Source organism: Ciconia boyciana, chromosome 10, assembly GCF_034638445.1.
Source record: "Ciconia boyciana chromosome 10, ASM3463844v1, whole genome shotgun sequence".
NCBI classification, from domain to species: domain Eukaryota; kingdom Metazoa; phylum Chordata; class Aves; order Ciconiiformes; family Ciconiidae; genus Ciconia; species Ciconia boyciana.
In genome coordinates, this window is record NC_132943.1 from 15,087,774 (window position 1) to 15,104,112 (window position 16,339).

Here is a 16,339-nt window from a genome sequence, read left to right on the forward strand (position 1 = left end):
GAAGAGGAGGGAGACCACAGCCTCCTTTCACCCAACACACAGGCACAACTCCTTGCCTTGCTGGTACCAATTGGCACAGCCCTACTGACAGCTAAGGGTTTAGCCCAATTCATCAACATGCCCAAGCCATGTGCTTGTGGCCATCTCTTCCTCTCCTCTTCCTCACCACCTTTTTATCTGTGTGGTTTATGAGCCGTAAGGAATTTTGAACCATTGGGAATTTTTTGCTGTATTAAGGTATTCCACTTTTGGCTTCATGCCCAGATTAATAATTCCAGACTGGCATTTTGCAGCCACACCAAAAGAAATCCTCTGCTAATTGCTAAGTTAGCCTGCACACAAAAAGGAGTGTACAAAATTAATGATAGCAACTCAACTGGAGCAACAGCTAATCAAAGCAGATTAACCCTGGGCCCCACTTAATTCTGACCTGATGTGTCTATACGGCACCTGCGTGTGAATGCATTTAACCAAGCACATCACCGTCCTGACTTCCGTATGAACAGCAGGGAATAAATGAAGATAACATATGCAGAGAAAATTGGAGGCTGATCTTAAAGCCTCGTTGGGGTGGCAGCAACTGAAAAAATGGGCTAGCCACAAATTGCCTGTGCATCCCTTATTCAGGTTAAGTGCCCTGTTCCACGCTACAACACTTATCCTCCAAACACTGCATCAATGGTCTTATGAAGCTGGCATAAGGCCAACAATAAAGTATTTTTGTGTAGTGTTGGACTTGAACAGACCAAGCACAAGTCCCACAATCTTCGGGGAGGCAGGGAACTATCATAGACTCTTCTTTGGTAAGAAAATAGACACAAAGCCAGAGAGCAAATATGTAAAAGAAGAGTCTGAATGTAGGTTTGGCTCCAAGGTCTAAAAGCTGAAATAAAAGCCTATTCCATTTAAGTCTACTTTCAGTGAGAGATTTCAGCACAGGGAAAAAATGCAAGTTAAACATTTCATCACGCTGCCAGTTAGTGCTATTGAATAAATGTGGGTGGAGGTCTTCATGGAGGGAAGCCAAATGCTTTATGCAAGTTGGCTAGCACAAGGGGTTTTTTTACAACATAATGCTGGTGCAGATACCAAATGCTAGAGATGCTTTGTACAGAACTGCTCAGGCAACAGCCTGGAACAGGGTGGGCTGTGTTTTCTTTTTTTTTTTAATTAAGTTGTTGGATGCCAACGTATTTGGCTGGTTTTTTTAATAACTATTTCTGCAAACTTAGAAACTTATGGAGCTCCTCACACTATATCCTCACTTGGTAGTCTCATCTTCTAAAACTAGTTCCTATTTTGGGGGTGGGCAGTTTCTTCTCCCCACCAAGCACTGCAGGCAACATCAGCTTGTAAAGGATTTGGCCATAAAGGACAACTGGAAAGTCTAGAATTTATCACGATGCATCTTTACCCTTCCTATCACGTTTGTCCCTAATTTTATACCATAAGTGATTCATGTAACCACGTGTAACCACAACAAGAGCAGCTGTCCAAGTATATGGTGACCTCCGAGAATGGCCTAGATCCAAAGTCTATGACAGAAAGCTGTGGCAGAAGACACATGTGATAGTCAGTCTTTATGCCCTGTTTCTACTGGGCAGATGGTAAAGGCTCACATGCTTTTCCAAGCAAGAATATTCCCTTTCTTCCAAAATTCTGATTGTTCAAAATCTCAAGTGGTAGGAAAGAGAAGGAGAAGCTGCAGTTTCACTTCTGTGGCTGCAAGGCATCTGTGGGCACACAAACTCTGAAAGTCAGGGGCTCCCAACATGCCACTTAAGGCCACAGCTAATTCAGTTCAGCCCGAGTACAGCCACTAAACTCTATCTGAGCAAAAGAAAGGCTTTTTCATTAAAACAAAAGGTTAAGTTTCTGCTTGTTGGAAAACAACCTTATTCCCCACTCCCACCCAGGTCAGGGTTGTATTTTGTTTTTTTGACTAAACAAAAATTCCAAACATTCAGTGAAAGATGCCTTTTCTACTTCCAAATAATTTACAAAAACCAGGCTGTTTCAGCTAACACCAATGTATACAGCAGCTGGTACTGTTATGCCAGAACACGGGGCATACCAGCGAAGATAAAGGTTGCTCGCTTTAGAGGGCTGGCTCTGGACTAAAAAGAAAGAATCAATTTCCTTTACAGCAGGATTGGATTTTTCTTTTATACAACACTGACATTTTAAAAATAAAGGTGCACAGGTATCTTATGTGATGGTTAATTGAGAGCAGGTATCTCTGATGCAGATGACAACAAGAGACACATTTGGGCACCAATTTCACAAATATTCCCTCATATCAGCGATCAACTACTAATATATTTAAATGAACAAATGTTAGCAAGATTAAGTTGCCTTTTTTTTTTTTTAAAATACTGAGTAAAGGCTGTTCTTTAAGGACCTTGGGGCCACTTGCACTCACTAACTTGTATCTGATAAATCCTCAAGAGTGCAACTAAGATCTCAAGTTTCCAGACCAAGTTTACGGTCTTCACAGCAAACCCCACCACGCTCCACGTTCCATCACCCATGCCATTCCCCCAGTTTTCCATCCCTGCACACCAATGCACGCGCAGAGACACCAAAGATCTTGAGCACCTTCATGACAAGAGGATGGAGGTAGGAACTCGCCACAAGTGAGCTTAAATTTAGTTCAGTTGTGTTAGTGGCCACATATATGCACTTGGGTAATTAAGACATGAAACATTTGCTTGCTTTTACGTACTACCTAATTATTCTATAAAGCCAAACAAAACTTATAATATTTAACAGCAAGATGCAGCACAAACTAACAGGTTGCAGCTTTAGGTAATATAGGGCTTTCTCCTCACCTGCAGAATCAAGATTTTTTGGGTTTGGTTTTTTTTGAGGTTGGCTGGTTTGGGTTTTTTTTGTTTGTTTGTTTTAGGGGGGGGTTGGTTGGGGTTTTTTTTTTTGGTGGTGGTGGTTGTTGGTTTTTGGTTTTTTTTTTTCAAAAAAAAAAAAAGAAAGCAATTTTTCTTCAAAGAACTGAAAGAGCTTGGTTACAGCAGCTCTCCAGGCTGGTACCCTACCCATATTTAAATGAAACAGGTAACTAGATATGAAAACATCACACCTGAATGATGGGAGTTAAGAGGTGTTACAATTCTTCACTGTCAGTGGATGACAGTTTTGATTAAATGTTCTTTCTAGTTACAACCCTCATTCAGTTACCCACTCACTGTTATTTCCCAGGGGATGAGCCTAACCACAATGAAGTATCATTAGCAATAGCCACCTCACAGTGCTATAATTTACCCTTTGCAGAAGCCTACCCCAAACGTCTATGATGATCTATAGGTTTTCACGCTCCTGCAAGAAACATTTCTGTGCAGAACTGGAACCAATGCAACTGGAAGCAGAAGCTTTGCTGGAGGGCAGCTGCAGACCACACTCTGCAGCTCACAGGCCAGTTTGCACTCAAATTTCCAGCAGCCCACAGCGTAGTAGGAGGGACACAAGGGCACAACGCGCTGTGGGAGGCACTGAGGTCTATTTGTGCTTATGCTCAGCTAGAACGGAAAGGGGACCACGAGAGTAGCTTGCTTACCATCAAGAATTGCCCATTGCCCATCTATTTCCGTGTGCTTCAGGTAGGAGTCTTCAATAGTTGGGTCATAGTCTGGCACAAAAATCTTCTGGAAAAACTGAATGGTGAGAGCGCTCTTCCCCACGCCACCGTCTCCAACCACCACCAGCTTGTACGTGGGGAGGTTTTCGCTGGGAACGGCACTTGTAGCCATGCTTCCAGTGTACTAAACCTGCTGGAGAAAGAGATCATCTCCGATCACTCGTGAGCAATGAAAAGAGGGCAATGTGCACAAGGCAACTTTCACCTGGCACCAAAGAACTGAGGAGGAAGGCAGTGCTCCAAGGCAGCATCCGAGGAGTTTTCCTTGGCTTTACCCCCTCCCTGATGCACTCTGATATCCAAAGTCCTTTTGGACAGGAGTGGCAGCACCTACCCTCCCCAACAGCTCTACTGCAGCCCAGACCCATCACTTCGAAGTGCAGACAACCCCAGTGCTGTGGCTTGTTTACTCCTGCCTTGTCTACAAGGATCACTAATTGCCACCAAATGTGTTTGCAAAACTTTTATCATCTGAATACCTTTCCTACAGGGGCCAGGCCCATGCAGCCATGCCAAAAATCAGGCTGGGTCAGCGCATTTGTCAAGTTCCAGATAATTTCCAGTTGTCAGTGACCAAATCTCACTGAGAAGCCAGAGCCTTCCTACTCTTCACCGCTTAACCCGGGGTACAGCAAACATTAAATGGCGCATTACATCCAGGGGCCAGATCTGCCAGCAGAACCGGTGGTGATGGATGAAACTGGAGTTAAAGGTCCAGTCCTGGCTCTGGTGGCAGACAAAAATGCACTTAGCTGCTTTCTTCTCCCTTGTTTTCAAGTTTGAGAAATAAAAACAAGAAGGCAGCGTGCCAGGAACGACAGGTGTTTTTTGTTTTGCCTTTTTTTAAAAATAAAACCCCAACCCTGATGGCAGGAAGGCTGGTTTCTGTGGCTATGACACAGCCCGGAGAGCCACGAGAGCAGCCTCCTGTGCAGTGCAGTCACACCACTCTCCTCATCTCGGGTGAGCCGCGGAGGAACTGACTCTTCAAAGAAAGAAGAAAAAAATTCACCAGCTGGAACTGGGCAACGGCACACGTGTGTGGAGAAAGGAGAAGAGGCAGCCATTGCTGAACGGCCCATTTCAACGCTCAACAGCAGTGACCGCTTGCTTCAGAAGAAGCCAGGCGAGCAGTTTTGTACATATGCTGCAGAAGGCAGTGCCCTCCACCTCCCTGCCACGCATGGGCAACAGTGATGCTCACTCAAATCTCCTGGACAATGGGTGGCCATCTCCCAGATCTGAATGGCCGTTGCATTTTCGGGGAGGTTTTTCAGACAGTAAAAAAGTAAAATAAAATTAAAAAATCCATCCTAATGATAAGGCTCAAGAGACAGCAGTTGATTTCCTTGGTATGGGTTTTCTTGACACAAGCCGTCAGTGTGGGAGCAGCTGTGGTGACACTTTCTGCAGGCACCTGCTCCCATCCATTTTGGTTTTCCCATCCATTTTGGTTTTGCTTGTGCCCTTCTGGTTGCAGTTGCTGGCTGGGGTCAGAGCTGAGGGGGGACGAGGACTGTTCTGGGCTACCTGCTCTGGGGAAGCCTCCATAAACTGCCAGCATCCTGATCTGTATCCCCACTTCCCCACACAAGCTTTTGGAGGCTTTCCCAATAACCATAGGGATTTTTCTGCATTAAGAAGAGGAATTTAACTTTTTCGTTCTCAGAGACCACCAAGCAAGGTTGATGTGCTTGGTGCCGCAGGGTGACCCAGGCGGTGCTTAGGAGCCAAGACTGCAGGGCTGCTGCGTGCACACTGCAAGTTGAGCCACCAACTAATATCATTTTATTTCAGCCTATAGTATACGATATTTTTTTTCCCAGAAATTCTTTCACTTTGATATTTGCCAGACAAAACACTTTGATTCTTCTTTTCCAAAGAGGCCCAAAGGTGAACTTGGACCGTTTTTCAGACAGACAAGAGCATAACCCCCTAATGGTTTGATTACATATTGAAGAAGATATCAGACTTAGAAGTTTATTTTCTAGTTTCTCTAGTCTCTTTCTCCTAAATCACTATTTCAGTTTAATCCAAATTATTGAACCATGAAGGCACTTGCTTGGGGGTCCCGCATTCCCTACTTTATACTAGACACCCCATCCAGAGAAAGGAATTTTCAGAGTCATTTCACAGCTCTACTAACCATCTTTTCTCCCCACTACATACCCACCTTCCCACACATGCAGGGCAAGTGCATGAAAGAAGACCAAATAAAACCAATTGTGAACATTCACATTTGAGTTTAAGTTTTACTTGTGGGAAAAAGATCCTCCAGCCAAAGCAGCTGTATCTGAATTGAGCTGTAATCTAAAATACAACCCCCCAAAACATTTGTTGCCAGCAGGTGACCTGAGGCATGCTGTGAGAGCACCATTCAAACCATAGCAATGCCCAAAGACAATATCAAGACAATGAAACGCAAGTGATTCACCCTATGCTTTTTCTGTCCACAAGGTAGGCATGAAAACAAGGTTTCCTTGCTATTTCTTGCCTCTGATCACCACACCATAATCCAACTAGTGCCAGCAGGACACAACTCTGGGAGTTACATTCCCACATACAGTCACAGCTCAATGCCAAAAAAGAAAAGCCCTCTATTTTTTAAATGAGGGAATCTCCTCTCCTCCATCCTCCCCAGCACTATGTTATGTATGATGACAAGGTACTGCTTGCACTTGAGGGACTTCTGCAAACACAGGAATAACTTCCCATATGCATAACCTGTATGTTGTGCAGCTTAAATGCCTCGACCCCTAATTAAGGTCATGTACCGTACATTTCTCCTTGAACCAAATGTATAGGAACTGTCTTAGTTTCTCCTCTAAAAAGAAAACCCTGTAAGAGGGAGACAGAGGGTGATCACAGAGGTGAGGTTGCTGAGGCTAGCAAGAACTGCAAAGACCTCTTGTCCAAGTTGAGACAAGCCAAAATTTTCAGAGCAAGAAGAAACATGATCAAGTCTGCTTGTTTCTAAACTATCTTTGGAGAAATTCTTGAGAACAGCAAGAATTTCCACTGCAAGCAACTGCTCCTGGACAGGGAGAAGGAGACCGAGCACCAGCTGAGATGTCAACCAGTCTTATTGCAGTTCCTCACCATAACCCCAAGGAAAAGTTTCTTACCCTCATTTTAGGGAGAGTAAGCAACTTTCTCATGTTTACAAGATCACATCATCAACAAGCAGCATGCTTGGCTGGATAGAAGCCTATGAATTTCAACTAAATTTTTCATTTTTCCTTGGAAGACCAAGTTTTCTTTCTGCATAATCCTGCTAGAGCCAGATGATCCTCACAGGCTCTTTAGGACCGAGACCCTGGCTAAAACCCTGCTCACCCTAACATTTGACGGCAATTTTTGCTTTGCCCCTTGCCAAGATTTCGCCCCATCCTTCTTTACACAGCGGAGCGGCTCCAGCCGGGCGGTATGAAAGGCCGATTGTTACTGACATGGCAGGGGACAGGCCGCGGATGTGGAAAACATACTCCATTTGTGCACTATTTTTGACCTCATCACAAAACCACAAGCTACTGCTCGGCAGACAAGTGTTACATTTTCACTGACATTTAGTACCAGCCCCTTTAACTCGCTCCTAAGAAGCCTCGAGCTTATCTTGCATGAAACGCTCCCCAAAGTACTAGGATAATATTTAGCCCATTGTACAAACTGTGACTCTGCCCAACACGCTCATGGGTTGAATCGGGGCATTTGCTTCCCGTCGTTTCCAGAAGTTTGGTCATACTGTACATCTAAGCTACCAGACTGAGTATTATGTAGCTTGGGGAGAAACAGCAAGAACTGAACTGAAAGAAAACAATAAAATAAAAAAAAAAAGTCAAGCATTGTAGGCTGGTTTGTTGAGCACAACCCCCCCCATGTTTTAGGTGATGTTAGCATGAACAGACGAAAACTTCTGTTGAGTGTCAAAAGGCAGCAAGTTTAGATGTTTCTGCAGGGCTGTTTCTACTGCTCATGGAAACACTCCTCCTTCTACTGAGATGGCAGGTCCCATGCTCCCAACGTGCAGGTACGTAACACAAACCCTCCAAAAGCCAAGTACATCAATCCCTCTACACCTCCACCTGCCCTGATAACCAAAGCAAGAAGACAGCTCATACCTGGACGAGATTATCATCTAAACCAGCCAATAAATCAAACCTTAAAAACAACATGTCACCTCCTGGAAAACATTGAACACTCTGGAAGGTGTGCAGAGCTTCCGTGCTGGCTGGTTACGTTGCTATGGGCAAGTGCACAAGAATTGGGCTGATTTTCATGTGTTTTTGGCAAGAGTACTGACACAGTCCTCCTCAGATGGGAGCAAGAATAAGCATGTTTGCTGATCTGACTGAGAAAAAAGAAGCACAGACGTTTTTATCTATTGTCTGAATACAAAGCAGCATGTGGTAATACACTAATAAGCTCTGACGATAATAATCTTACAATTTATATAGTTGTTTATTTTGAAGGAGCCAAGAGAAGGATCCATACCCTACACTGACAAAAGCTGTCAGGACTCTGGTTAAGTCACTGGAAGGAGGCTGATTTATACCACCGTCTTCATATGCACCGGCAAGATCTGTGTCCTGACAGCACAAGCCAGTAATGCTGAGACAGTCAGAAATGCGGCTACTTCTGGGAAGATGGCATGGAAAAAAGAGAAACGCTGACCCAAGAGTGTCACTGAGGCTGGGCCTCCTCTGCAAAAAAGATTTCTTATGGAGGGAGAATAAACTGCGTAAAACCCCATTTACCTGTCTGGACGTGGGGATGGAGCGGAAGGGCTGAGCTATCCCCTTGGAGCAGCCAAATAATATAAAAACACCAAAGACAGAGAAATTCAGCTTAGTTTGTACGGCTGGACCCCCAAGCCCCAACGGGTCTCCACGACATATAGGTAGTGTATCTAATCCCCATCCTCGTTGCAAAACTTGCCCTGAATGCAAGTGGGACAGATCTCAGCTTGTGTAAATCATTATAATTTCTGTTCATCTGAGCAGAGGTGTGGCCACATACCACAATAATAAAATTGACCCCAGATATTTGATATTCGATGTGCAAGCACCCCTATCCTCCATTCCAGCTCTGCTCTCCTGGAGGCACAGCTCCCAGGGCAAAGCCATTACTGCAGGTACACGAGCTCGGAACCAAGCCCTGGATTTGCAGGGGAGGTTGGTGCAATTACAGACACCGGCTCCCTGACAGAGAAGCCCAGCATGACAGTGATTTACGGTCTCCATGGCAACACGTGACACAAATTGCTTAATTCTGTTATGAAACCTCAAGAAAATGCTGCAGCAGGGTCTGCGTGGGAACCACCAGCTCCCTCCTCCTCTGCTGCAGCTCTCCAAAACTGTCAACTTCTGGGAGCCGGTGGCCACTATAGCAATAGGCTGAGATTTAACATATACTTAAGTGTATGTATATATGCTGACCAATTCCATCAGCCCATCGCCAAGGGAATTTTTCTATCATCAGCTTGCTTTGGTCCATGGATAGCTCTTCACATATGCCCTGCCAGAGCTCTGTGTACCTGAAAACACCAACCTCACCTGAGGCCGAGGAAGACTATCAGCCACTGAGGCTGCCAACTACTCCTACGGTTGCAACTAATAACTCTTCCTCTAGCCACAGCTCACTTGATTACGCCCTTTTTACCCAGCCACTTTGCAAGCATTAGCAGCTCCATGCAACGCCTCCAGGGCTGAAACTCTGCAAGATATGAACACTTCCCTCTCTGTTCCTCTTGCAGACTCCTGGCTGCAGCCACACAACCACCACGACACACCCAGAGATGCTCGCCACGTACCAAAATAGTTCAGCCTTATGTGTTGCAGGCAATCCCTTGGACTGGGAGCTACTGAGAACCCTTGAAACATGGGACGTGCCATTTTAGGAGGCAGCTGCTTCCCTTGAGTCATGCTGATCAGGACCAAATGAACTTCAGGAATTTCTCCCTCAAGTTAGCATGACCATGTCCCAAACCTTCAACAGCCAAAGGACCTGTAGGTGTATGAACAACCACCAACTATTATTAAATAAAGATGATTAACTCTTAGCCAGGTTTCCTCCAGTCTGTCAGATTTCCTGCCCGGTCAATGCCTCACAAAGGACACGCCAAGCCAAAGCTGGGCCATGTGCAAGTCTTCAGATGGAAGTCAGCATGGAAGAGATCCATCATGTGGGAAGCCAGAGCATGACGCTCTTTGTAGTTCTGGCATTAAGTTGTTCAAAACCCAAGTGAAATTTCAGCTCTCTGAGGTTTTCTAATAAGGAGGATCCTGCCAGGTGAGAACGCTCTCAACTCCTATCAGCTTCCAGGAGATCTGATGGAGCCCAGCACCTGGCAAGACCTGTACAGGAAATTACAGGCATTTCCTTTTGGAGCAGTGATCAAAGCACTATCAGATTGCTACTGAACAAGAGGAAAAAAAAGTCATAAAACAACTGTTGTTTAAAAATAAAATCCTCAACCCAACAATAAAGAGCTGCAGCCGGTTGGGTTTTGAATCTGGGGGATGTACCTGCAGGTCCTGGAAGCAGCCTCGTGAATTCTCCTCCAGTGCAAAAAGATGCTGTACCCTGAGGGTTGCGCTCCCTGAATTCCTCACCAGCTTCCCATGCCAGCCAGACCTTTTCTCCTTTTCAACCCAAGATCGCATCGCCTCCCCCACCACACAGATGCTGCTCAGACTTACTGTAAGAGAAAGAAAACTCACCGGGGGAGTAATGAAGCACTTGAGATTCACATAAAAGGCAGCTAAAGGCAGTAGCTGCCTGATGAATACTTGGTAGTTATTTCAGGAAACATGGAATTATAGCCTGAACAAATAATAATAACAAAAAACCACGTCACTGGAAATTGCTTAGGTGGTAGGCGGCCCCCCATCTCCCCCTGCTGTGAATCCTTAAGCGATAAGAAAGAGCCCTTGCTGTAGCACTGAGCAGCAGCTTTTCAGTGGCCAGGCTGGGCTCAGGGGCTCACTCATATTTACTTGGAAGCATGTGCTTGTTGGTGTCCTGATTTGTATGTAAATGAAGCACAGCATGCATCAATCATATTGACAAATGTCATCCGAAATGAACTCCGCTTCCCTCCCCCAACTCCTCCTCTACCTCCCACAACCACTCCATTAATCTTCAGCCTGTTTCTCTCAGTGATTTAGTGCCCTTTTCAAAATACGTAAGATCCCTGTCACTCTTACAAGTCAACGCTCAGATGCAGAAGCCACTTTTTTTTTTTTTAAATTAAAAACAACACTTAAGTCAGATTTGGGTCATCTGTAGAGTTACAGCACTGCCGCTACCAGTTTTGTAGGAGAATCCAGATATGGGACCAGAAAGCACCTATGTGAGATCCGCTCCTATATCTCTCAGACCTCGATTAAAACCATGTGGTTTCTAGTTTAGGGGTGTCCACTGGAGGTTGATCCAAGCCTTTTGCTAAGGTGTGAAATGAGAGCATCCCTGCACATTAGACTGGGGCCTGAGGAAGCAGATGGCTCAGCTACTTTTACTTCCATCACTTCTGTGTGTTTATATCTACCATCCCTTTCCCTACTCATTTATTTCCAAAGCTCTCAGGAGACATCAGGGGATGACAGATTCCTGTAATACTCTTGAAAATTCTTCGCTAGTGAGGCCAGGAATGCCTCTCCTATGTTATCATGGAACTGATGAAGCTGACATACTATAGCAAAAAATCAGATAGCCAAGATGTTCCCCTGCCCTGCCCCGCCAGAGATAACACAACAAGAACAAATTTACAATGGAGGAAGCGGCTTCAAATTCCAATAGCTGCCCTTCCTGCTCACACAATCCCTGGAAATGGGCAGCTTCCCTTCTACACATCCCAGTCTGCTGACACGCCAATATAAAGACCCCAAATCCACTGCCCTGGGTGGTTTTGCTGCTCTGTTACACTGCTCAGCAAGGTTTCCGAAGCAATAGCCCAGCGCTGTGGCAGTGCTCAGTTTGCAGCCAGATGCTCTGCTGCCTGCACGTGGCCACACTGCTGGCAATGCAGCCAGATGTGCATGGCACAGACAGATGTGCACAGCACAGCCCTCCTGGCCCCAGCTGGCATTGCCCTGGGCACGCAGCATAGTCCACGTGCCGAATTCGTGCACCGCGGAACTGTGCGGGGGATCCCGAGCAGCACCGAAAACTGCCTAGCATGGACTCACGGCTTCACCCTGCCTTCCCCACCACGGCCTCACATCCCCCTGCCAAAACAAGGGGTGCTCGATAGTATCCTGACCATGCTGTGCACCTACCCCCCGCCCAGCTCCTTGATGGCTCGTTGCACTGTGGTTTTATGGACATTGTGATGTGCACAGGGCAGGCATGGCTGAGCCAACGCACAGACTTCACGGCACCTACGGATGCTTTGGAGATGGCTTATGGATAGAAAGGGTACAGGGCCATCTCATTCCAGTCACCCTCCTGCAAATCAATCAATGCATTTGGCTCCAAGTTTGTCTTCCAGTCAGGCTCAATTCGGTATTTAATGCTTTTTACGTCTTCAGCGTTGCTACCGGATGTCTTTCGGGATGTAAATGGCTTTTTAAAGACTCCCTTCCCTCCTGGCAAACACACTTTGCATCTCTTCAAACAGCTGTAAAGAGCTGAAGGCTGTGAAGGTCCCTGGTAATAGCATTTCCATGCGGGGATGGGTGAATCCTGTCAAGTCCACGGCTGATGCTGCCAGAGCCTTTTGGGGGAGATGGAGGAAGGTGAGAAGAGTGAGGATCTCCAGCCTATTTCCAAAACCTGTGCTCTACTGCAAGTCTTCTCCAAAACTTGACTCCTGATTACATCCTTTCTAGGCAAAAAGACTATTGCTGTTCATATCCTATGGAAAAACAGACAGATTGCCCGTTCCCTCTCTGCATCCCACTGCTCCCTGGAATTACCTGTGAGCTGTGGAGCAGCACAGATGTTTCTACAACACTTCTACACCCCAGGGCACAGGCAGGCTCATAGGGCTCTCTCGCAATTTTCCCAGGCTGCTGGGTCGAGGACAGTTCTCCTGGTTCCCCACAGCTCATTTAGTACTCATTTAGAGGTACAGAAGAGCACAGAGCATGCTAGTCTCTGACACTGGAGTTTTAGTAGAACTTCACCAGTGTGGAATTCAGAAGATGAAGGAACAGCCATCTCCCAGGTTTACACAAATACCATCTCCCAGGTTTACCCAAGTAGGCACTTTGCAGATTTTAGGTAGAATTTCATGACTCTCAATCCCAGAACCACGTGAAAGGCTATTTTCCAGGCATTTCCCGGGTCCATGTCATTACTCTGTCACTTGGAAGACTCCAAGATCTCATCACTGGCCCAGGACCCATAACAGTCATTTTTTCCAGGCTCGTTACAGTGTCTGCCAAGAGCGTGTGCCTCTTATTTACGTACAACATGCTGGGAAGGCAACTCCATACTTGGCAAATCCAACAGGCTTGTCTGAAAGAGGAGTGTGGGCAGAGCTTGGGGCCGGGTACTGGGGTGAGGAGAGGGATGGAGGGGGTGCGTGGCCCCCTCCTCCACCCCACTCATGGCAACCCACAGCTGCGCGAGGCCACAGCGTTCCTGTGAACCCGTCTGAGGACAGGGTGCATGTACACCACCAGCATCCCAGCCACGTGCCGGGCCAACTCCGGCACTTCTTCTCAGCCCTTCTCTTTGGCAAGCTGCGCGGCTGTCAGCTCCCTCCCTGCTGTCCTCCTCCTGCTCCCTGCCAGCCTGGGCAAGCCCTCCTGGTGGCAAATGCACACCTTGACACTCAGACCAGCGGGTAACTGGCCAAACCACCCTTGAGGAATAGAGTTTACCCACGCATGACTCAAGTTCTCCCTCCCATTCAGCGAATTCGCCCTGCCAGCCCTGGAGAGAAGCATCCCGCAAGGATACCCCTTCGGAAAAGATGTACCAGCATCCCAGCCGGTGCTGCTCAGTACCTACGCCTTGCTGTTGGATGCTCAAGTTTCTTCTCAGGTGTCACGAGTGGATGATTCCATATATCAGAGAGCAGCAGCCAAAAATCAACACATCTTTGAAAATACCCTACGGGTCAGCTGACCCAACTTCAGAGCCCTGTGGCCACCCGTCACCCCCAGTTTCAGCACAGACCTGCATCAGGATACCCTAAGCCTGTTCCTTCTAGGCTCAGTCTAAACCCTCTGCCTCAACTTTTAAGTCATTCAACTTGCAGCCACGTGGGAGGGTATATATGTACATTCATTAACACTTCCATTATACCCTGTGGTTTGGCAGGTGGTGCTGCATTATGGATTTAAACAGTGCCAGCAAGCAAGTCTACAGCACTTCACTGGATTAGCATGCTATGGGAAATCATACCTCAAAAGTGTTTTGCACTCTCATGAAGCACCTCCGATGAACGAGGCAACAGCAGGACTCCAACCACCACTACCTCTGTGCAATCACATCAGAAATTCACTCACAACTTCAGGAAAAGATAAACCCCCTCAAAAATCAATTGCTATTTGTGAAAAAAAAAAAAGAAAAGAAAAAGCAGCAGGGGAGTCTCTCCCCAGTTAAAGGAAAAGGGAGAGGCACACCCTCCGCTGCCATTGCCACAAAGCGTCTTTCACACACACCAAACAATAACATCTTCTGCTTTTGCTCTATAAACTGGTTCTAGCATTCACATGGGAGAAACACACCACACATGGTTATTTCAGAAGTCAGCCTTGAAGGTACTCGGCCTCCCAGCACCCCATGCCAAAGAGGATACCTTCTGTCTAATCATCAGGCTGGCACTAACAGATTTCTAGAAACTCTGCAGGCAGATTCCCCGAGGGCATGCTGTCCTGGAGGGATAAGGAGATGTGCTGGGCTACACCTGACCCACACAGAGGAGCTCCCTCCCCACAGCAATGCGGACAACAAACACTCCACTCAGTACTGGCGAAGGGGCAGATACAGACCTTTGATGGGACAAGAGGATAAAACAAATATCACCATGTTTCTCATCATTTACTGAGGCTGGGCACACTCACTTTTCCTTAAGTGTGAGTGGTACTACGTGCAGTTGTACCTGCTGTGGTACAGAGCACTGGCTCCCACAGGCATACAGGACTTCTGCTTTACCTGGGCAACGGGCAGGGTCATTTCACAGGTGAGACCACACATGAATTGAACAAAGCAAAGTAACTGGACAAAGCTTCTGAGTCTAGACTCTCGAGGTCAAATCAAGAGCTGCTTTCAAAGAAGAATCCCTGGTCCTTGATTAGCTCTTCCAGAGCATCATTTTGGTTGAATTACTCTGGTCTCCTGTGCGAACAGGTTTCCTTGCTCAGATTCTCCTGAGTTTCAGACCTTGGCTGAGCAGTTTCATATAAATGTTTAGGCTCTACCATCAGAGCCCAGGAAGATCCGGTTTTTTCTTCCATCCACCACACAGCAGTCAAGTATCCTGCTGCAAAGTCACAAAGGAGTCAAGACATCAAGGACTTTTCTCAAAAATAGTGGGATGCAGCGCTGTGTTGCTCTGACCTTATAGCAGATCTCATATGCCGTTCCTATGCCTGTATAGTGCCATTATTTTTAAACACCAAGCAAAGAGATGCTAGCCTTAGTCTTGGCAACTCAGGTACATCTCTCATTTGTGTCACATTTTAAATATCGGGCTCACAGAAAGAGCAAGAAATTTGGATTTGGCCCTTCTTTGAACTGCTGGGTTCTCCCTAAGGGACATTCACTCCATGTAGGGGTCTTTTTCATATGCTTCAGTACATTCAAGGACAATGCAAAAATAAAATTTTAACTGAAAGGTGACTGTAGATATCCTTATGTTTTATCTTGACCCTGTAAGCTATAACATAACATGGGATGGTTTACCCTGATGGTGTCTTGACATGTTTCTGCACATAAAAATCTCTCTATTAAAAGCACAGATAGAGATGGCATGGATTGCAGCCACCTGGAAAAAAAAAAATAAAGCCCCAAAGCATTAAGGGCTGGTAAGGGACAAGATTACTTTCATCCTGCCACAGCATGTTTCAATTTAACCACTGCATCTCTCAGCACTTTTGGTTCATATTCTTCTACCACAGAGAGGCACAAGTTTGGTACACACCCAGCCTTAGGAAAGGGAAATGGTATTTTGGGTCATCAGCTCCACCCACCATGTCCACCCATCCCTTCACTCACAAGGCTTTTGAAGTGCACCGGTCTTGAACAGGAGGGAGAGCACATTAGCCTGGGGTCAGCAGGGCTTGGGGAGCCAGAGCGTTCGTGAGGTTGGGAGGCATTTCGGGAGCTTGTTGGGGCCAAGCAGCTTCGTCAGCGAGTCCCTCACCTCCCATTGCCCACAAGGACACCCTGCCCAGGGCTGCCTGCCCCTCTGCCCCCACCATGGACACGAGCAGACACTTCCTCACCTCCTTCCTCAGCTCCTCCTTCACTGCCTTGAAGGTGGCAGACCTCCACCCACCGCCTGAGTTCAGCAAGCCTTCACCTCTTTGGCACAGACAACTCCTCTTAGTCTCTTCCCACCTCTCGGCTAGACCCGTCCACCTCTTTTGCAAGCCTTCCCAAGTCCATGCAAACTGCAACTACTGTTATTTTTCTCTATCTTTTTTTCCCCCAAAACGGATGAGGCAATCTGACCTCCAAACCAGAGAACTGCTCCCAGTGTTTTGTGCAGCTAAAGGATTTATTCTCACACTG

General features: G+C 46.6%; 1 protein-coding gene across 4 annotated transcripts in view; it reads right to left on the reverse strand.

Moving 5' to 3' along the window:
- Positions 1–16,339, reverse strand: part of MRAS (muscle RAS oncogene homolog) — a 51,308-nt gene that overhangs the window by 24,376 nt on the left and 10,593 nt on the right. For 3 of the 4 annotated variants that reach the window (XM_072874510.1, XM_072874509.1, XM_072874507.1), the window contains exon 3: positions 3,572–3,785. In XM_072874510.1, coding sequence (XP_072730611.1) covers positions 3,572–3,764 — 193 coding nt within the window. In that variant the 5' untranslated portion in view covers positions 3,765–3,785. The remainder of the gene's footprint in view (positions 1–3,571; positions 3,786–16,339) is intronic. The other variant, XM_072874508.1, reaches the window with a different exon arrangement.